Raw genomic sequence first — 23899 nt, 5'->3', positions numbered from 1 at the left:
TCGATGGTGCTGGAATGTGTGGTGACTGAGATTGTGTTGGTTGTAATATGAACGATGCATTTCACTCTATGTTTTGATTTACGTGGAATAAGTGAATGTGAATCACTACAATAGGGCGTACCACTCAAACAAAGGACAGAGGGCTGATGTCCTCACTGAAAACTGGCGTACAGATCCAAGTAACACTCAAGCAGCGTATAAGCAGCCGGTTGAGCAAGTCCTAAGTTCCCAAGGCTACTGGCCAACTTAGAGTCACAGAGTAGAAACAGACCCCTCAGCCTAACCCATCCATGGCAACCACTGTGCTCACCTAAGCCAGTCTCATTTGACCACGTCCGGCCAATATCCCTCTAAACCAGGGACTGGTAGTTTGGGGTCCATGACATAAAAAAAAGGGTTGAGAACACTTGCTTTAAACCTTTTCCATCCATGTACCTATCCAGATATCTTCTATATGTTGTTATTGTGCCTGCCTCAACTACTTTCTTGTTCCATCTACACACCACCTTTTGAGTGAAGTTGCCCCTCAAGTCTCTTTTAAATTTTTAAATCTTCTCCACCTCACATTAAACCTATGCACCCTAGTTCTGCATACTCTTTAGACCGGGGTTCCCAATCTGGGGTCCATGACTCCTTGGTTAACAGCTCCATGGCATAAAAGAGGTTGGGAAGCCCTGCTTTAGAATTACATTTCTAAAAAAATTTTCAAATGCCTGTGGTTTCAGCATCTTTACTCTTTTAATTGGGGTAATATATAGGCAGGATGTCAAATGCAAGTATTTTTTACATAGAGAATGGCGGGTATGTGGAATGTGCTGCCAGGGATGGTAGTAGAAACAGAAATATATGAAGACATTTAAGAAACTCGTAGATAGGATGATAGAAAAATGGAGGCTATACAGGAGGGAAGAGACATAGATTGAGTGGACAGCCAGACTTTTGCTCCAGGGCAGAAATGGATAATATGTGTGGGCATAATTTTGAGGAAAGTGTCAGGGGGATATCAGAGGCAAGTTTTCTTTTTACAGAGAGTGGTGAGTTTGTGGAATGCCCTGTCAGGGGTGTTGGTAAAGACAGATACAGTAGGAACATTTCAGAAACTCTTAAGATAGGCACGTGGATGATAGAAAAATGGAGGGCTATGTGGGAGAGAAGAGTTAGTTTGATTTTAGAGTAAGTTAGAAGGTTGCCAAAACATCATGTGCTGAAGGGCCTGTATGGTGCTGTTATGTTTTATGAAATATATACGTACAGCCATGCATCATTGGACATGTCCTTTCAAACTAGTTGAAAATTAAATGTAACACACACACACAAAAGCTGGAGGAACTTAGCGGGTCAGGTAGCATCTATGGAAAGAAATAAAGAGTCAATATTTTGGACCAAGACCCTTCACCAAGGCCATTTATAATGTAATCTATAGAATGAGCAGCAACCCCAGTTTTTTCAGCATCTTTTAAAAAAAAAGTCCAGTCATTTCATCAGCCCAGCCCCCACCACCCCACCTTCTCGTTCTCAAATAAATCACGTCACTCATTCAAAACTTTCTCACCCACAGCAGTCCACTTGCTTGACATATTGCACAGCCTTAGCCTCATTAATCAGAGATTATGGGAGGGTGAGGTAATGGATGTGACCATTTTCTTTTTAAACTGCTGCTGTTTATTATGGTGACTGTCACGGGCTTTTCCTTACATTAACTGCTCCGCAAGCTTAACATATTGTGGCACTGATTAAAAGAAACATTCACACAGTGGTCAATTGTCACCAGAACACTCGACTAAAAATGCTCCCTTTCTCAAAAAAAATGTTAAGTCAACAATTAAATTAAAAGGAAAACATTCAGAGCCTTAATCAGAGCCATTAAAACAACCACATAAAAACAAATCGCTGCTGATTGACCAAAGATGTTTCATACAGTTTGGTATTTGGGCAGAGACTTCCTATAGGAATTAGTGGTTAAGGGACTGCCCGATAATGTTGCAATGAGACCTTCATGGCATTCACTAACTGCCTTGAGAAGAGCTCTTTGATGATGTTGGCTTGGCTAAAGTTGGTCACGGCTCAATTTGATTTTTGTTCCTGCCTCCATCACAGTTCCTGCAAAATAGCTCGACTCTTTGCTCCTTCCCCTCGCCTTTCCCATGGGGCGCCATGGTCGCGTAGCAGTGCAACACTATTACAGCTCAGGGCATCGGGGCTTGGAGTTCAATTTCAGCATCCCTGTAGGTTTCTATACGGGCTCCCTGTAACTGTGTGGGTTTCCTCCGGGTGCTCCTGCTTCCTCCCACATTCCCAAGGCGTACTGGTTAATAGGTTAATTGGTCAATGTAAACTGTTCTGTGATTAGGCTAAGGTTAAATAGGTGGGTTGCTGGGTGGTGTGACTAATAGGGTCAAAAGGGCCTGTTCCACACCGTATTCTGAATAAAATAAATAAACTGTATTTCAATATATATGCTCTATGTTTGATAAAATGGAGGGCTACATGGGAGGGCAGGGTTAGATTGATCTTAGAGTACGTTAATAAGTCAGCACAACATCATAGGCCTGTACTGTTCTATGTTCTATGTGACTAAACTTGGCCACAGTAATATATACTTTTGTAGATGTAGAGATTAACATTTAAAGAACTGTACAAAGGTGTTTAGAGTGGCAAAGTATCTATCCTCAAGCCAGTTTGTTACTCTCTGAAACTACTGCATTCAGATTTAGTAGACATACATGAGATATCCTTGTCTGTGTTCTTTAAACAAGATAATGACTTACTGATTCAAACAACTCTATCAAAATAATGAATACACACATTTCAACCCAGAAAAACAGGATTTCTGCACACAACCCTCCTAGACTTCTGGAACGGCGAATACTCTCCCTCACTAATCATTGGTAATCACATTTACCTGTAAAGAGATTCACAACATTTTAAATGTACTACATTGGTCAAAGAATTAAGAGACTGCAAATGCTGAATTCTGGGAGTGAAGAGGAACGAGCTGCGGGAAGAACTTAGTGGATTAGGCAGTATCTGTGGAGGAGGAGAATGGCAATTAGTGTTTTGGCTCAAGATCTGTACTGGATCAGCAGGTTCAAGGCAAAATTGTGACCATCTATTTCCTCCTCAGATGCTGCCTGACCCGCCGAGTTCCTCTAGCAGTACTTCTTTTCATAAAAATTAAATTCTTCACTGACTTCCCATTAGACCCTAAGACATTAGACTAAAATTAGGTCATTCAACCCATTGAGTCTACTCCGCCATTCCATCATAGCCAATTTACTTTCCCTCTCAATCCCATTCTTCTGCCCATAACCTTTGACACTCTTGCTAATTAAGATTCTCTCTCTCAACCCCATTCCCCCTGTAAACTTTGATGCCTTGACTAATCAAGAATCTATCAGCCTCTGCTTTTAATATACCCAATGACTTGGCCTCCACAGCTGTCTGTGATAACGATTTCCACCCTCTGGCTAAAGAAATTCCTCCTCATCTCTGTTCTTAAGTGATGTCCTTGTATTCTGAGACTGTGCCCTTTGGACCTAGATTCCCCCACTACTGGAAACATCTTCTCCATGTCCACTCTCTCGAGGCCTTTCAAGGACTTGCACTAGTGTCACTACATTCACTGTATATTTCTGCAAATGTTTAACCTTTATGCTAATTTAGCTTATGCTAACTTACACCCATGTTTATAATGTACTGTGCTGTTGCAGCAAAACAAGTTAACTTTCATGGCATTTACACCCTGTCCATGTGTCATTCATATGTTGTGTGCCATGTTGTATGACACAGGCCATCATGACCATGATTGTTCTTGGCAAATTTTTCTTCAGAAGTGGTTTGCCATTGCCTTCTTCTGTGCAGTGTTTTTACAAGATGGGTAACCTCAGCTTTGATCCGGGGAGGTGGGGGGGGGGGGGGGGGGCTAAGCAGGTGCCACACCTCGCCCAAGGGTGAGCTGCAGGCTAGCAGAGAGAAGGAGCACCTTACACCTCCTTTGGTAGAGACGCATCTCCACCCCAACACCCACTGTCTTTGTATGCCTATCACGATAAACAAACTGTTCCTGGGGACAGAACAGGTAATGTTCAAACCTCTCCCATACCTTTGTTCCCTCTGGACTCAGCGGCTCCTCAAGCTAGTTTCCTGTCCCTCACCCTCTATAGTCTTGAGTTCTGTTTTATCTACACTCCAACTGTCACCATGACCTATTAACTGATGAGCCCTGAGGGAAGCTGGAGATACAGCTATGTCTCATCTAAATACAAGCCCTACCATGCCACCAATGCTCACTGTACTTCTGCAAGCTCACCACCACCACCAGGTAGAGGAAGCGTCTGATCCAAAATGTCAAAAGTTTATTCTACTCCATAGACGCTACCTGACCTGCTGAGTTCCTCCAGCATTTTGTGAACATTGCTTCCTTCCCAATTTACCATCTAACGTCATCTAGGTTCATTCTCCTGCATTCACCAATCAAGCCCTCCCCAAACATTTCCACCTCTCCGCCCTCCTTTAAATGGATTGTTAATACCCAAGGTTTGATTAATCTTCTTTTCTTGCACACCCCCACCCGTACATCCCATCGGCTTATATACAATTATCGACATTTGTTGCCTAATGCTTAAATGAGAAGACTCAAGGCCGATCGGAGGTCCGGATCGAAGCCCGAAGGCCGATCGGAGGTCCGGATCGAAGCCCGAAGGCCGATCGGAGGTCCGGATCGAAGCCCGAAGGCCGATCGGAGGTCCGGATCGAAGCCCGAAGGCCGATCGGAGGTCTGGATCATAGCCTTAAGGAGAAATAGGGGCCCAGATCTAAGCCGGAAGGCTGATTTTTACGTCTAATGGGGAAGTCAGGGCCTAGTGTCTGTGAATCCATGAGTCTTCTAGAGGCTGAAGGAGATGGTCTGCTCTGCAGTGAAAGGACTGTGTATGCGTGTGAATGGGTGGGTGGGAGGAACAGGGCTTATTTCACTGTTCTAGCTTTGCTGCTTGGTACATTCGATTTGCTGTGTTCTGCCAAGCATTGTGGACACGCTATGTTGGCGCCAGAATGTGGGGTGACACTTGCAAGCTGCCCCCAGCACACCCTTGGGTATTAACACAAATGACAGATTTCACTGTATGTTATGATGTACACGTGATAAATAAATCCAAATCTGAAATCTTCTCTTTCATGAATGAAAAGCTTGTAGTTATCACTGGAGCGCTAATATCTGGGAGCAGAATCTTAAGGCACATGTTCTACTTATAGCCCGTCTACTTCTCAAAGGCGAGCTTGCCTCAAATGTGCTTGGAACACTGGGGCCCAGAAAACCAAGATAAATAAAGAAATCCTCTATTCTAAGCAAGCTCCATACATGAGAATTGTGACTGGATTAAAATAATCGAGTTTCTGAATGTTACCTTTGGTTCAGTTCCAGTTTTCAAAATAAGACTGGGGTCAAAATAGTCAGGGTAACAAGTGCCTAGTCATTGACAATATCAAGCAAGGAAAATTAAACCAATACACAAGTGCTTTCCCCAAGCAGTAAGGCTGATCAACACCTCCACCCACTTCTCCACAACCCCCACCACTATCATTTCCTGACAGTCATCTTAAGATCCTGTGGATAGAGTCAACTTATGGACATGCATTCAGGATTGGGTTTAATATCACTGGTAGTGGTATCACTAGTATGAGGTAGTGTTCATGATTTCAATATACATTCATAATCGGATGCCAGAGCTTATAACTACGTTTATAAGCTATCTAATGCATTTATAGGTATTTATTGTGTTTCTTTTTATTCTCTTTGTGTTCTTTATCTCATTGTCCTTTTTGTGCTGCATTGGATCTGGAGTAACAATTATTTCAAATTATTTCATTCTTGATGACTGACAGGAAATGATAAAATGGTGGTGGGGGGTGTGGATGGGTGGGTTAGTGGGTGGAGGTGTTGATCAGCCTCACTGCTTGGAGGAAACACTTGTGGATTTGTGTAATTGAAATGACATTAAATAATCTTGAATTGAGATGAAATTGAAGTGAATTTTGAAGTAAGAAACAAAACTAACTGTAGATCATGCCGCTGTGCCAAAACGAATGTACGGTTGAAAACTGCCCATTTAGTTTTGTAGCCGGTGTTAAAATAAAGCCCAGTTTTCAGTCTCTCACTCTCTCCCTACGATGGAAACTAGGCTGCTCGGTGCCAACACCACCTGGACCTGAAGCACAGATGAAAGACGACAGAATTGGGCAGCTGCAGTTGCGTTTTCTGGCAGCAGTGGTACTGGGCGCGGATGGCGATGATTACCCTGGCACGCCATACTGTCAACTACGCCAGTTTACTCAGCTGCTGTCATCTGCACTCAGGAACTCCAGTCCAGCAGGCAAAAGTCAGATGGGAAAACACTTAGCACTAATCAGGAATGAGAAAGTAGAAACACAAGAGCAACCTATAAAGAAATATAGAAGCAGGCTATTAAAAATTTCTAAACACAAGAGATTCTGCAGAAGCTGGATATCCAGAGTAACACACACACACACACACACACACACACACACAGAATGCTGTAAGAACTCAAAAGGTCAGGCAGCATCTCTGGAGGTGAATGAACAGTGGATGTTTCAGTCTGACACCCTTTATCAGGATGTCAATGTTCTACATGAAGGGTCTCAGTCAAAAATGTCAACTCTTTACTCCACTCTACAGATGCTGCCTAAGCTGCTGAGTTCCTCCATCATTTTGTGTTTAAAAACTCTATAGCTTTACGAAAAGAAAGTTAATATGCAAACTTCTCACATCAAGTCAGGAAAAATTAACTGGGAAATAAGGAATAGAGAAATTAGAAACAGATTTATTATTAGTGATGTAGATGTCATGAATTTTGTGGTAGAAGTACAGTGCAAAGATATAAAAGAGAAGGAATACCAAGGTAAAGTTCATGGATTTCCTCCAACAAGGACCACAACCTTACGTGTCCAGAACTTATTAACCCTAACCCGTACATCTTTCCTCCAAGACAACCACAACCTTGCTGTGGTTTGGAGGCTTGCGTGCCTCAATGACCCAGAGAGTCATGCTGACTGGAGTCAGGGCTTTATGCTTTGGCTTTTGGTGGGGTCACCCATGCCAAAACAAGTCAAAGGGTAGAAGCCAGACTAAGAATAGTCCACCAGTCCTCAGATTCGGGGGTTCAGCTCAGGTTTAACAACCCTGACTGCTAAAACAAAACTGTTACAGAAACAGCAATGAAGAATCCTTCTTCATCTGAGTGCAGCAGTATTCCTGAGTCTCCACCCTGGGTTTGCATTGCTGACAGTAGTGAAAACTGAGAGGAAGCAAGGCCAGAGATGGAGGACCTTCATTGCTGCCCTAAACAGCAATGGCATAACAAATAGTAAACAAGTTAGTTCATAAGTTTCATGTACTGTATTAAATAAAAAATAACTATTCAAAGTATTAAACAAATTGTTTGTGCCTATCTCCATGGAAGGCACAGGAAAACCTCTGGAAATAGTGGAGAATATTGAATGTTGAGCCAGAAGTATTAGTTTCCTAAAATCTTTAACTTAATTATTAAGTGGCATGGTACTGTAGCAGTATGAGCAATGCTGGAGAGTGCCAGCTGTAAGATCTGGATTCAATTTCCACCACTGTCTGTAAGGAGCTTGTTTGCTCTCCGCGTGGGCATGTGGGTTTCCTCCTGGGGCCGTGTGTTCCCCCACATTCCAAAGACGTACATTTCGGGTTAGTAAGTTCTGGGTATGTTGGCACCAGAATCACGGTGATACTTGCAGGCTGTCCCCAGCGCATCCCTGACACAAGCGACACATTTCACTGTGTATCGATGTGCTTGCGACAAGTTGATCTTCATCTTTAACCTTCAGAATAGCATCCAAAGATTTTGAAAGAAGCAATGAAGATCATGAAAACATGGTTTAAGATTCTTTAATAGCCCAGGTTCTACATGGCTCCAACGGAATGGAACATAACAAATGTAAATCCATTGCTTAGAAAGGAGGGAGAGATTAAATACCATAGGTAAGAACCAATCAGTACAAGGGAAAATTCTAAGATTTATTCTTATGGAAATAGTAGCAAGAGAATTGAAAAAAATCATAATGAGGAATGTGCAGGGTCGATATAGAATTATGAAATGAAAATTGTTTTTAACAATAATTTACCCAGGTCTGTGAGATGTGGAAAAAAACTGGAGCAGAGTTACAGGGAGAACTTGCAAGTTCCACACACAGACAGCATCCAAGGACAGGATCGAATTTGAGTCACTGGACTTATGAGGTAGCAGTAACCAAACCCTACGCCATGCATCCAAAGTGAAACCCTGGAATTCTACACCCTTGGGCTGTGGAGCTGGTATCATTGGCTGTAGTCACAACACAGACGGATGAATTTTTGGACATGAAAGGAATGAAAGGACATGTGGTTGTTAAAGGGAAGTGGTGCTAAGATCAAAGCCCAACCACGAATTAAATAAATAGTTGGAACAGGTGTAAACAGACTAGCAGCCTCCTACTTCTTCACACTAGACTCTTTGCAAGATCCTTACAATATTTGAACACTAGTTTACTCACCAGACGTGAAGCTGTGTAACCAGAAACCACGAGCTCAGTGTGTCTGACAAACTGCATCCTGCATGCAAACAGAAATACATCTATTTCAGTTTAACAAAAAAAACAAAAACCCAAGTTTAGAGCTTTATCCTAGCCAAACCAGAAAAGGACTCTTCCTAAGAACTGATCTACTTTATTAGGGATTTGTTAATGCATATATCTAATCAGCCAATCACGTGGCAGGAACTCAATACATAAAAGCATGCAGAGATGGTCAACAGGTTCAGTTGTTGTTCAGACCAAATGTCAGAATGGGGAAGAAATGTCATCTAAGTGACCTTGACCGTGAAATGACTGTTGGTGTCAGACAGGGTGGCTTGAGTATCTGAGAAACTGCTGATCTCCAGAGATTTTCGTGTACAACAGCCTCCAGAGTTTAGAAAGAATGATGCAAAAAACAAAAAACATCAAGTGAGTGACAGTTCTGTGGTGAAAACACCTTGTTAATGAAAGAGGTCAAAAGTGAATAGCTAGACAGGTTCAAGCTGACAGGAAGGCAACAGTAATTCGAATAACCACGCGTTACAGCAGTGGTGTGCAGAAAAGCATCTCCGAATGCACAACATGTCGAACCCTAAAGTGGATGGGCTACAACAGCAGAAAATCACATATACTCAGTGGCCACTTTATTAAGTACAGGGGTCTCCTTTTTAATGAAGTGACCACTGACTGCTTAATACAGTGTCCTGGCAATCAGTGGAAAGTGTATGATGGGAGCTCCCTTCGTCTTCAAACATGCTTTTAGAAATGAGACTTTGAAGTAACTAACAACCTGTTTATGTAGAAGCAAAGTTGGGAAAATAACTCGAAGTGAGGAAACCAAAATATTGGTTATTGAATTGAATGGAGGAACGAGGCAGGACCACCTAGTGTGTAATGCCATGTAGATTAAAAGTCCTAGTCAGCTAAACAGAGAACCAGAATGTCCCAAACTGAAAGCCATTGCAATGGAGAGTGCTCCTAATCAAGGAGCAGGTATCATTAAATTCCTACTTGCTTTCGGTTAGACAAATTTCAAAGTAAATTTAATATCAAAGTACATATATGTCACCATACTGTACACTACCCTGGGATTCATTTTCCTACAGGCATTCAAAGAAACACAATAGAATTAATGACAGCAATAACCCAAAGCTAGAATTATGATACAGGAAGACCTAGACAGGGTGGATGTAGAGAGGATGCTTCCTATAATAGGGAAGTATTAGACCAGAGGGCACAGCCTTAGAACAAAGTTGAAGAGAAATTTCTTCAGCCAGAGTGTGGTGAATCTGTGGAATTCATTGCCACTGACAGCTATAGATGCCATCATCGGGTGTATTTAAAGTGAAGGTTGTTAGGTTCTTGATTAGCAAGGGTGGCAAAGGTTACAGGGAGAAGGCAGGAGAATGGGGTTGAGAAATAAAATAAATCAGTCAAGGAGGCAATGAAAATAAGGTCAGTAAAAGAGGTAAAGAGTCAATATTTCATGCCAAGAGCCTTCTTCAGGACTAGGTCTCAGCCCGAAACGCCGACTCTTTATTCACTTCCATAGTTGCTGTCTGACCTGCTGAGTTCCCCCAGCATTTTGTGGGTGTTGCTCTGGATTTCCAGCATCTGCAGAATCTCTTGAGTTTATGTGCTACAATAAATGGTCAAGGCTTCAATCCAAACTCACAGCTCCATCACCTAAAGAGGTACGGGCTTTGCTGTTGAGTTCCCTCTAAACCGTGAACTCCATGGAAGTGAAAATCCACTGACCTTACATCATTAGTTGATAGGTCCAGACATGAGAGCTCCCTACCAACAGCACATTGAGAGGGCCTTCACAGCACAGGAACAGGTCTGACTCAAAGCAACAGCTGACCAAAGTAAACTCACTGATAAATTCACGAGAGGCACCAAGAGGATAAGCCAATTCTGTATCCATATACCCAAATTTCTCAGGATCAAATGCCTCCCGACTTTCTTACCATGGGCAACATTATCAAACGTCTTAATAAAATCCATATATACCACATCCACTACTCTCAATGTGCTTTGTCACATCCTCAAAGAATTCAGTCAGGTTCGTGAGGGACAGTCAGCCCCTCACAAAGCCATGCTGACCATCCCTCATCAGACTATGCTTCTCTGAACACTCGTAAATACTGTCTCTGAGTATCTTTACCAGTAATTCGCCGACAACTGAAGTAACTCACAGGTTTATAATTCCCAGGGTTATCCTTACTCCCTTTCTTGAAAGAAGGAATAACATTTGCCACCCTCCAATTACCTGGTACTACTGCAGTGGTCACTGAGAACACATCGATCATTGTCAAAGACAGCAATCTATTCCCTCGCTTCCCATAGTAACCTGGGGTATATCACATCTGACCCGGGAACTAACCTATCCTAATGGTTTTCAAATCTATGAAAAGTCATACATTTTTCACTTAAAGTTTTTGATCTAATGGTTTTCAAGTCATCAGGTCAGGCAGGATCTACAGAGGCAAATAAACAGATGGGGTTCAGCCCAGAATATTGACTTTTTATTTCGCTCCATTGATGCTGCCTGACCTACTGAATTCCTCCAGCATTTTGTGTGTGTTACTACCAACTTTTTGGCTGGCTGGTACAGGGGAAACAATAACAGTGAGGTAACAAAAAGAAACCACAGTCAGGAACCGTACATAAGTTTGCATTGTAGTAAAACAGTGCAGATTAACCCCTCAGATACCTCTTGGAAATTTTCCCCTTTGTATACGTCCAAAAATTCCCTTTGATTCTGGGGGCATAAGCAATTATGCTCAAGGGCGCTACTCAAGTGCTACACAAGGACAGCGTGTGACACCTTTCAAAGTCTAAATGGCTTGCCACAGCCACTGCAAGATTTATAATAAAGGCAACTTGGGCACAGAAGTCAGAGCGCTTAAGGCTGCTGACAAATAAGAGAAATTGGAATGGAGGGATGCAGTCATTATAAAACCACAGGAAGGTGTTCAGAACACAAAATGACGTTAACCTCATAAGTCATTGCAAAACCAAATGGAGATCTCTCTTGGGTCTTAAAAAAAACTGTTTGATTTCTCAGGATGTAGAAATGAAAGGTAATATTATACAGGAATGGTGAAATTAATTAGTAAAGCAGTCATGTGGATCAAGCACTATGCAACTCTTCGACACCAAGCCAATTTTGTACTTTATCCTAACACAGCCTTGCTTTCACATGGCCTCTGTTACTTAATGCTGGTAAAAGAAAGGTGTGTTTCTTTACAAGGGACCATGCAAGGACACTGGAATTGCAAGGCTCAATTTAGAGAAGGTTCCTCTAAAGCTGCCACTCTTAATATTTCCGTCAGTAGCTCCAGGCATTTATCCAGAGTCAAAGACAGTGCCAACTTTAATCCCCTGGTCCACACTCACTTAGCCCTCGAATTAGACGAACTTCATCGTGCCAGCAGTTAGTTGGGCTTGTTCTCTTTGAAGTAAAAGAGAGTGTTAGGAGATGTGAAGGAGATGCACAACTGACAAAAGTGATGCGTGACAGTTTGGGGAGGGGTGTTGCGGTGGAGAGAAATATGAGGAAGCATTTATTATTTATTTAAAGATACAGTGCGGAACAAGCCCTTTTGGTCCAATGAGCCGCGTTGCCCAGCAACCAACCTATTTAACACTAACCAAGCAAAGAACAATTTACAATGACCAATTAACCTGCTAACTGGTACGTCTTTAGAGTGTGGAGGAAACCAGAGCACCTGGAGAAGATCCACATGGCTCATGGGGAGAACGTATAAACTCTTTACAGACTGTGCCGGAACTGAACTCTGAACTCTAGAACACCCCAAACTGCAATAGCATTGCGCTAAGCATGACACTAACATGGAGAGTTAGTGTCCATGTTGAATTGGAGAGTGACTCCAACCTGAAACTCACCGCTGGGAGGTAGTGGATAACAAGACAAAAATGGCTTGTGAAAGGAGAACCAGATAGGAACTTGATGGGAGAAATTAAACTTCCCGGTCTACAGAGTAAGGATTAAGGATTAATTTTACATTAACATGCATTAGGAATTTGCTGTGGTGTATTGGTCAGGGCATGACATACAACAATAAACATTCAATAACTATAATGAATAAGGAATTACATGAAATATAAAGTTAGAAGTTAAAGTAAAGATATGGAACAAAATGTGCATCTATCAGCATATATTTACAATGTAAATAACATTATAATGAGTGGTTTAAAATATTTACAGTACAGCGTAGTGATGCGGGTAATAGAAGGGTGGGGGATAACTGGAATGGTTGATCAGATTAACTGCCTGGGGGAAGAAACTTTTAAACTGGCGTGAAGGTTTTATATTTAACAGCCCTACAGCACTTTCCCGAAGGGAGATTTTGGAAAAGGCAGTTTGCAGGGTGGGTAGTATCCACTATAATTTTTCCCACCCACTTCTTTGTCCTGGACACATACGAGCCCTGCAGTGATGGTAGACTGCAGCCAATGATCTTTTCTGCTGACCTGGCAGTCTGCAGGAATTTTCAGATATTGTGAGAGGATGCTGCACCAAACCAGACAGCAATGGCTGGTGTGAGGATGCTCTCTGTGATGGCAGTGTAGAATTACAGCAGAATGCTCTGGGAAGATGGTTAAGTATTCAAGTCATATTCAACACTCTCTTTGCTTCATCGCTGACACACAGTTTTCAGGATCACAGCGAAATCAGGGCCACTGGCTGGGAAACAAGGAAGTCAACTGGCACCCTCCAACCCCAAAACTGCACCCCAATTAGTCCAAACCTGTGAGGAGTGTGAGGGATTCAAAGGGAGAAAGAGGCAATCATCAGTGTTATAGTTTGATTTATCTTATTTATAGTTCTTTTAGGTAACCAGCCTTTTGGCTGGATGGTCAATTTAATCCTTTGCAACACACACAAAATGCTGGAGAAATTCAGCAGGTCATGCAGCATTTATGGAAATGAATAAACAGTTATTTTGGGCCAAGAACAACCTTCTTCAGTACTAGAAGGGGGAAGACGCCAGAATAAAATGTGGGGGGAGAGGGGAGAAGGATAGCTGGAAGATGATAGTGAAGTCAGGTGAGTAGGAAAGGTAAACAGCTAAAGACAAAGGAATCTGGTATGAAAGGAGAGTGGACCATAGGAAAAAGGGAAGGAGGAGGGAACACAGGATGAGACAAGTGAGAAGACGTAAGAAGCCAGAGTGAGGAATAGAAGAGAGGAGGAGAGAATTTTTTTTTTAAAGCAGAAGGAGAAGTCGTTATTCGTGTCATCAGAGTGGAGGCTACCCAGTCGGAATATTTGAGGGTGGCCTCATCTTGGCACAAGAGGACACCATGAACTGACACGTCTGCTGAACATGCTGTCACAGTGCTTTCAGCAGATGCAATGGAGGTGCTTGACAAAGCAGTCCCCCAATTTATGACCGGTCTCACCAATGTAGAGGAGACTGCCTTGGGAGCTCTGGACACAATAGACAATGGAAAAGGATAAACAGCTGACATTTCAGACCAAGACCCTTCATCAGGACTGGGTCTCAGCATGGAACATTGACTGTTTATTCCTCTTCACAGACCCTGTTGAGTTCTCCAGTACTTTGTATGCGTTTCTCAGAAATAAATTAGTTTGGATGGCTCCATGGGAAGAAACCTCTTCACAAAGAGTCTACTGAATTAGAAAGATAGAATTATTGATCAAACAGAATTCAAAGGATATTTCTAAAGAGCGCTCTGTATCCAACTGTGATGAGGTCACAAACCCATCAAAACTTATTGCAGTCTCCAAAGAATTAAGGTAGGAGGGTCCACTGAGGGTGGGTGAGACTAGAACAAAAGGTCATAGGTTATGGGTGAAAGGTGAAACATTTAAAGGGGTCCTGAGGAGAAACTTCTTCAATAAGAAGGTGGTGCAATATGGAATGAGCTGCCAGTGAAGTGGTGGATGTGGGTTCGATTGCCACATTTAAGAGAAGTTTGAATAGGTACAAGGATGGGAGGGATGTGGAGGGCTATGGTCCAGATGCAGGTCGATGGGACTAGGCAGCATAACAGTTTAGCACCAAGGGCCTGTTTTTGGACGGTCACTCTCTCTTTCTCTCTATTTCTTTGCTTGTACAACATACCCAACCTGAACCCAATTGGTTTGAATCCATTCATCCAGTCCAAACTCAACTAACAAACTTGAACCACATTGGGGTTCAGTCCAGGAACCCTTCTCAAAAAGGAGCTCCTTCCCACATGTATCACGTAGACATGGATTTAAAAAAAGGAGAGTTAACAGTAGCCAAACGACATGAAAGAGTTCAATATCCACAACCCAAATTCTCAGGAGTCCCACCAAATGTTTTCAATGTTACAAAGTAACTCCAAAAAAGGAAGAAAAAGTGTAAGTGACTTTTCCTGACCTTGTTTTCATTGCCTGCTTGGCTGCAACACAGTTCTCTGCAGGAATTCTATCTCATAAGAAACTTTAGGAACAGGAAGAGATGATTAGCCCAGCAGGGCAGTGCTCTTTTCATGAATCAAACCTACTGATCTGGCCATGCATTGAGTGCCTCATTCCCTTCCTACTCTGAAACGATTCCAAGTGGCTCACTTCACTGCTTCATGGCCTTTCCAGGTATCCCATCCACATCTTGGAAATGGAGACTGCGCTTGAAATCTCTCTTGGAATCCAAATCTTTAAAACACACCCTTGCAGGTTAAAGAGGAACTCAAGAAAGGAATAAACAGTCAAAGTTCAGATTGAGAACCTTTATCAGGACTGCCCATCCTGAAGAAGGTTTTCAACCCAAAATGTCAACTATGTATTCCTCTCCATAGATGCTGTCTGACCTGCTGAGTTCCTCTTTAACATTCAAGGAAGTGTTTTAAAAATTTGGATTTCCAAGAGAGATTTCAAGCGCAGTCTCCATTTGCAAGATGTGGATGGGATACCTGGATAAACCAATGAAGCAGTGAGGTGCTCTACTGCCTCTCACTTTATTACTTAGAGAAGGCTCTTCCCTCTCCTTTTAATTTCAAAAGTAGTTGAACATTTGCTTTTGCCCCTATGCAGGCCACCCTGGGTTACCATACCCCAACTTATTGACACCCATTACATATGAATGATCTCCCAAAATATAGCTAAATTCAAAAGTTCAAGATATGTTCCTTCCTACAACCATCAGAAATAGTTTCCTTTCTTTCTCAATTTTTAGCAAATATTCCCTTTTAATCAGTCTTATGTGTTTTTGTAGCCATTCATTGCAATACTGCATGGGTTACCACAGCATACCTTTGCTTACTTTTCCAACTTATGTACAAAGTCAACTTAAGAACGACTATAAAAACAGAACCCATTCGTTACCTGGGGACAGCCTGTGCTGATTTTGGCCATCCACTTAATCCATTAATATCTTAGTGATTTTAAGCTTCCATTATATTGTAAAAGACAGGAAACCATTGTAACTGGGGGCTTTCTTTCAGCATTATACCTTAGATTGCTTGACATTGGTAGAATGGGATATGACTTTGGATCTCAGGAGACAATTTCAAAATGCAACTCTATATACTGAATTAATAAAAAGGCAAGTATTAAATAGAGCCTAGGTTAATATGCTACAGAGCCCCTTTGACTGTACATACTTTCAAAGAGTTCTTCGTAGTCTATTTTCTCCACACAGCACGTGTACATGCGTAGACCAGCAATCTTAATCTTCTGCAAAAAGAATACATTAGAAGAAAGTTGGTAAGTGAAAAATTGAGATGGAAGAGAAACAGACTGTCAGAAATTTACAGCATTGTCACTTCACATGTAGTCTATAGGAGATCGGCTTTTTAGAGCAGCTTGTGATTGAGCACACTAGGGGAATGGCACCTCTGGATTGGGTGTTGCGTCATGAACCAAATTTGATAAGGGAGTTTAAGGTAAAGGAGCCCTTAGGAGTCAGTGATTATAATATGATAGAATTTACCCTACAGTTTGAGAGAAAAAAGATAAAGTCAGATGTATCAGTATAACAGTGGAGTAAACAGAATTACAGAGGCATTAGTGGGGAGCTGGGTGAAGTTGTCTAGCAGGGATGACGACAGAACAGTACTGGAGTTTCTAGGGGCAATTTGGAAGGCACAGAAATCAGTACATCCCGAAGATGAAGTAGTATTCTAAAGGGAGAATGAGGCAATACTGGCTGGCAAGGGTGACCAAAGACAGCATAAAAACAAAAGAGAGGGCAAATAATATAGCAAAAATTAGAGGACAGGGAATCTTTCAAAAACCAACAGCAGGGATCTAAAAAAACATGAGTCAAAAGATGAAATATCAAGGTTTTATCAGAGGATACTAAAAGTTTTTTTTCAGATATATAAAGAACAAAAGAGAGTCAAGAGTGGATAATGGACCGCTGGAAGATCCTGCTGGAGAGGCAGTAATTTGGAACAAAGAAATGGCAGACAAACTTATTAAAAATGTTGTGTCACTAGCAGCATGTCAGAAATTTGAGTGTCAGGTGGCAGAAGTCAGTCTAGTTACTGTTACTAAGGAGAAGATGTTGGGAAGCTGAAAGGTCTGAAGGTAGGTGAATCACCTGGACCAGACAGACAACACCCCAGGGTTCTGAAAGAAGTGGCTAGAGAGATTGTAGAGGCATGAGTAATGATCTTTCAGGAATCATTAGATTCTGGAATGGTTTCATAGGACTGGAAAATTGCAGGTGTCACTCTACTCTTTAAGAAGGTAGGGAGGCAGAAGAAAGGATAGTATTGGTCAGTTAGCCTGACTTCAGCTGTTTGAAAGTTAGAATCCATTATTAAGGATAAAGTTTCAGGATACTTGGAGGCGAATGATAAAGTAGCCCAAAGTCAGCTTGGTTTCCATAAGGGGAAATCTTGCCATACAATTCTGTTGGAAACCTTGGAAGAAATAACAAGCAGGATAGACAAAGGAGAATCAGTGGATGCTGTTTACTTGGATTTTCTGCTTAACAGGGATTTATACTAGCATAGATAGAAGACTGGCCAACTGGCAGGAGACAAAGAACCGGAATAAAGGGGGCTTATTTTGGATGACAGAATTGATGGCTTTGTGGCCAAGTTTGCAGACAAAGATAGGTAGAGGACAAGCAGTTTTGAGGAAACAAGAAGTCTGCAGAAGAATTTGGACAGATTGGGAGAATGAGCAAAGAAGTGGCAGACAGAAGAGTGTAGGGAAGCACTTTGATAGATGGAATAAAGGCAGAGTCGATTTTCTAAATATAGAAAAAATTCTAAAATCAGAGGTGCAAAGGGACTTGAAAGTCCTTGTGCATGATTCTTTAATGGTTAACTTGCAGATTGAGTCAGTGGTAAGGAAGACAAATGGAATGTTAGCATTTATTTCAAGAGGACGAGAATATAAGAGCAAGGATGTGATGCTGAGGATTTATAAGGCATTGGTTAGACCACACTCGGAATACTGTGAGCAGTTTGGGGCTCCTAATCTAAGGAAAGATATGCTGGCATTGGAGAGGGTCCAGAGGAGGTTTGTGAGAATGATTCTGAGAATGAAAGTGTTAACCTATGAAGATCGTTTGATTGCTCTCTGTAATTTAGAAGAATGAGGGGGGGAATCTCATTGAAGTGTGTCGAATATTGAAAGGCCTAGATGGAGTGTATGTGGAGAAGCTGTTTCTTATAGTGAGTCCAGAACCAGATGGCACAGTCTCAGAATACAGGGACGTCCATTTAGAACAGAGATGAGAAGGAATTTCTTTAGCCAGAGGGTGGCAGATCTGTGAAACTCATTGCCACAGATGGCTGTGGAGGCCAAGTCATTGGGTATGTTTAAAGCAGAGGTTGATAGGTTTTTGATTAGTCAGGGTGTCAAATGTTATAGAAAAAAGGCAGCAGAATGAGATTGAGAGGGATAATAAATCACCCACTATGGAAATGGCAGAGTAGACACAATGGGCCACATGGCCCAGTTCTTCTCCTAGGTCTTATGATCTAAATGAGCCTTGCTTAACCCAATAAACTTAACACAAGCATTTTATATAATTATCTATAGTTGGTCACCAAAGTCGGCTCTTAGAACACAGAACAGCATAGGAGCGGGTCTTTTGGCCAATCACATCCGCATGTAGCCACTGTAAGTGGATTTAATATGAGAAAAATGTACTTTATGCAAAGCTCGCTACAAACTGTTCTTCTCTTTCCAGCGGCTTCATTCCCCCATGTAAATAATCTGATACTTGGGGAATTGTGGCAGTGTTTATGTAGGTGAGTCCAAAGTGAACGAGAGGAGCCATATCTCAAGTTGCACTGAAACGTAAGGAAGAGGGGCCATTCAGCCCTTAAAGATTAAATACAAGTGTTATTCATCACTTGATTATCTATATTTGTCAGATGCATATCAAAATGATCAAAACAGACTGTGAAATGTCTCCTTTCTGTCAAATCAAATCAGTGTTGGGCCACCCACAAGTCTCACCATGCTTCGGGCACCAACTCCGCATGTCCACAACTCACGAGCCAGCATACATCTTTAGAACATGGAAGGAAACCAGAGCACCAAGAGGAAACCTGTGCAGTCACAGGGTGGCACGGATTCTTAGTACGTAGAACAATACTTCACAGTACCAGTGAAGTGTACTTCATCCCTTCTGTCATCAGATTTATGAACAAGCAGTGAACATTATCTCATTATTTGTCTTTATTTTGCAGTTTATTCTAACTTATACGTCTTGAACTGTACTGCTGCCACTAAACAACATATGCCTGTGATAATATACCTAATTCTGATTCCTATCAGACCCATAAGCCATCTGGGTATAATTTTGTTTATATTTCCCATTTATGAAGTCTCCTCACCATTGAATAAAGCCTTTAGATTTTTACTAAAGATTTCCTTTTATACTTTGTTATTTCTAGATTCTTCTCTAAGCCTCTCTTTTACTTCTTGGCTGACTCTGCCTTGGAGATGGTGAATGCAGTAGATGTTCATTTTCCATCCAGTTAAAACATATCCTAACATACAAAGTAAAGAATGAACACAACTTTGTCATTTTGATTAGGGAAGGAGCAATTTGGGACGACATAGCTCCCAACTATTAAAGGCCTTTTACAAGAGGCTGTTGCCTGGGTTAGAGGATATTAGTTATCAGGAGAGGTTGGACAAACTGGTTGTTTTCTATAAAGCTTTAGAGGCCGAGTGGAGACCAGATAGAAGTTTATATTGCATACATGGGCTAGATGATCAGAATCTTTTCCCCAGGGAAGAGATGTCAAGTAATAGAAATTAAACACAAGAGATTCTGCAGGTGCTGGAAATCTTGAGTAATACACAGAACATGCTAGAGGCATCTGTGAGTTTAAGAATCCGGGGCCAAAGACTAGAGACCCGGAGGCAGCCTGCCCTGGGGTTTGAGCCTTGTGTGACTGAGTGGTTGAGAGGGGAGGAAAAGGGGCTTGTTTTGCCCTGGTCTTGTTTTGTTCTATTGCTGTACACTATACAGTTCTGTACTGTGTGTTGCGTTGAACACTGTAAGCATGCAATGGAATGTCTGGCAACACTTATGGGCTGCCACCACCACACCTGTTGTTCTGTTGGTTGTTAATGCAAAAGATGCATTTCATGGTATGTTTCGATGTACATGTGGTAAATAAATCTGAATCTGAGCTCAGCAAATCCTGATGAAGGGTCTTGGTCAGAAATGTCAACTGTTTATTCCTCTCCTGCTGCCTGATTTCCTGATTTCCTCCAGCACTCTGTGCATGTTGCTCAAGTATTAGTGGACATACATTTATCATGTGGTGGACTAGTTTAAAAGAACTGTATGGGACAAGCTCCCCCCCACCGCCCCCAGAATGCTAGGTGCCTTGAGCGATCTGCCTTGGCAAGTGATGGGAAGCAGAAATGATTGTGGTGTTTAAGAAGTTGTTAGACATACATGATTATGGACAGATAGGAATTATGTGCAGACAGAAAAGATTTAGCTTAGTTCAAAGTTCAGAGGAAATTTATTATCAAAGTACATATATATGTCACTATATACAACCCTGAGATTTATTTTCTTGTGGCCATATTCAAGAAACATAATAAATCCAAGAAAGACCGCACCTAACAGGACAGACAAACAACCAATGTGCAAAAGACAACAAACTGTGCAAATACAAAAGAAAAAAAGAAATAATAATCATAAATAAATAGACAATAAATATCAAGAATATGAGATGAAGAGTCCTTGAAAGTGAGTCCACAGGTTGTGGGAACAGTTCAACAGTGGGGCAAGTAAAATTGAGTAAAGTTATCTCCTCCAGTTCAGGAGCCTAATGGCTATGGGATAATAACTATTCCTGAACCTGGTGGTGTGGGTCCTGAGGCTCCTGTACCTTCTTCCTGATGGCAGCAGTGAGAAGAGTGTATGACAGTGTATTAAGGTGGGGGTCCCTTAATTCATCATCGTGTAATTGCCCCCACCTCTTCACCATTGCCCCATTCCTATCACCCTCTCTTATTTTATCTCCTTACCTGCCCATCACCTCCCTTTGGTGCTCCTTCCCCTTCCCTTTCTTCCACCCTCTCCTATCAGATTCCCCCTTCTCCAGCCCTTTATCTCTTTCACCAATCAACTTCCCAGCCGTTTACTTCACCCCTCTCCACTCCCAGTTTCACCTATCACCTGCCACCTTGTAATTCTTCCTCCCCTCCCTCCCACGTTCTTGCTCTGATTTCTCATCTTTTCCAGTCCCGATGAAGGTTCTTGGCGCAAAATGTCGCCGGTTTACTCTTTAGCATAGATGCTGCCCTACTTGTTGAGTTCCTCCAGCACTTTGTGGGTGTTGCTTGGATTTCTAGAATCTGCAGATTTTCTCATTTGTGCTTCATTCCTGGGTGCAATGTTTAGCTAATACTGTCCTAGCAAGCAGAAATAGTGCTTCTCTATCTATATCAGGGATTCCCAACCTTTTTTATGCCATGGACCCCTACCATTGAATGAGGGGTCGGCAGACCCCCAGGCTGGGAGCCCCTGATCTATATCATTATAGCATAACATGTAAGTTACCAAGATAGAAACTGGCCTCACTATCCAGGCTATGCTCTCTTCTCAGTACTACCATCGGGCTGGAGTGACAGGAGCCTTGGGTCCTACACCACCAGGTTCAGGAAAGGCTATTCAAAGATCAAAGCAATTTTGTTATCTGAGTATGTATGTCACCATTTTCTTGCAGCCATTCATAGTAGATACAAAGAAACACAACAGAATGAATGAAAAGTCCACACACAACAAAGAGGGGCAACCAACCAGTATGCAAAAGAGAACAAATTGTGCAAATACAAACAAGAAAAACAAAATAATAATAAATAATATGGAGAGCATTACCCTACAACTCTGAACTGATTTTACAACCAATAGATTCACTTTCAAGGACCTTTTATAACTCATGTTCTCAGTATTGTTTGCTTGATAATTTAATTTTATTTGCAGTTTGTTTTCTTTTCTGCAACTCATTCTCAATGTTTTTTTATTTGCACATTTTGTCTTCATTTTCACATCGGTTGTTTGTTAGTCTTCTCCATGAGTGGTTATAGCCGCAGAGGAGGTATCAGATCAGACTTCCTTCTCCTAGATGCACTGCCAGCCACAGCTAACGAGCCCCATCTGCCCAAAAGAACTGGTTTTAAGGTGCCAGTAACCCACCTTCTTCTGTCAGTGGGAACAGTTTTACTGGGCTTAGTAGCTAAACCACACATGAAGGCGAAGAGTAGGCTTGGTTGTCAGAGGCTGTTTGAGATGCAAGCTATTGGGAATGTTTAATAGGTAGTGGGAGCTTATTCACGTTACCGCCATAGGCTACACCCACTCATGGAGAAGGTTACAGGAGTAAACCCTGAGGGAAAAATCCGGAGCTGGAGTCCCTAAGGCAGTCCAATGTTGAGTTCAACGCTGACTGGAACTCCTGTGACTCTGCTGGTGCCAAACTGTATCGCTCTCTGCATTTCCTTTAGATTCATCAGCTGCGTGGAGAGGGGGAGCCTGCTACATGGACAACAGCTTGCTCTCCGTATCGTTAACACCTCGGCTTGCGACCCTGACCAACAGAGGGCCACAAAAGTAATTGTCAGTTTATGTATAGTTTTCAAAAATTCTATTTCAATTCTTTATTTTCCTATAAATGCCTGCAAGAAATTGCATCTCAAGGAAGTATATAGTGACATATACATACTTTGATAATAAACTTACTTTGACTTTGGATTCCTGATTCAGAGACGTGACTTGGAATTTAAATTCAGATAATTAAGTCCATTTGGAATGAAAAGCTAGTTTCAGTAATGTGACCACATAAATGACCAGGCTGCTGTAAAAACACACCTGGCTCACAAATGTCTTTAGGGGGAAAAAAAATCTACCATCCTTGCCCAGTCCTGCTTATATCTGACACCAGGCCTACCAGTATGGATGACTGCCCTCTGAGAAGGCTTAGCACGTCACTTTAATCAAGGGAACATTAGGTTTGGGCAATAAACACAATTAGACCACAAGGGATAGGAGCAGATATAGGCCATTCAGCCCATCAAGACTGCTGCACATTCAATCATGGCAGATTTATTATCTCTCTGAATGGCATTCTCTTGCCTTCTGCCCATAACCTTTGACACCCTTAGTAATCAAGAACCTATTGTAGGAAACATCCTCTCTACATTCACTCTATCTAGGCCAGAGGTTCCAAGGACACCCTGCTTAATGACATTGAACCACATCTTAAAAAAGGTTGGGAACCCCTAATCTAAGCCTTTTTATATTCAGTAGGTTTCATTGAGATTCTGCCCTCATTCTGCTAAACTCCAGTGATTACAAGTGCAGGGCCATCAAACGCTCTTCATATATTAAGCCCTACCAGCAACATCATCACACAAACAAATAGATCTTAATTAGTTGTAAAATTTTACCAAATCGCCACTTGATATTCTAAGTACTGAACCCTGGTTAGTGTAAACTTTTTGCCTGATTTATTATTAGTTGTATATTGTCCATAGTTTAGCTACATTCATCATCTGTTAACTATTTCAATTTTATGTCCAAATCTAGTATGTCCATAAATTATCACTCCAGCATAGAGAGCTGGGCCAACAATGCTACATGAAGTCTTAAATCTACTTTTCCCTGTGTGCAGTTTATACCCATCATCGTTTTCATACAGAACATCAACCTTGTGGAATTTAGACTCCAGTTACTTCATCAGAATATACTCAGTGGCCACTTTATTAGGTACACCTGCGCATTAATGCAAATCTCTAATCAGCCAATCATGTGGCAACAATTCAATGCATAAAAACATGCAGACA

General features: G+C 41.8%; 1 protein-coding gene across 2 annotated transcripts in view; it reads right to left on the bottom strand.

The window, feature by feature from the left end:
- Positions 1–23899, bottom strand: part of uqcc1 (ubiquinol-cytochrome c reductase complex assembly factor 1) — a 170632-nt gene that overhangs the window by 122988 nt on the left and 23745 nt on the right. For both annotated transcript variants that reach the window (XM_073062171.1, XM_073062172.1), the window contains exons 4-5: positions 16222–16294; positions 8578–8635 (exon numbers count right to left, since the gene is read on the bottom strand). In XM_073062171.1, coding sequence (XP_072918272.1) covers positions 8578–8635; positions 16222–16294 — 131 coding nt within the window. The remainder of the gene's footprint in view (positions 1–8577; positions 8636–16221; positions 16295–23899) is intronic.

Source organism: Hemitrygon akajei, chromosome 11 (genome assembly GCF_048418815.1).
Source record: "Hemitrygon akajei chromosome 11, sHemAka1.3, whole genome shotgun sequence".
Classification (NCBI taxonomy): domain Eukaryota; kingdom Metazoa; phylum Chordata; class Chondrichthyes; order Myliobatiformes; family Dasyatidae; genus Hemitrygon; species Hemitrygon akajei.
The sequence above is the reverse complement of the archived record's forward strand: the minus strand, read 5'-3'. Positions and strand labels throughout refer to the sequence as shown.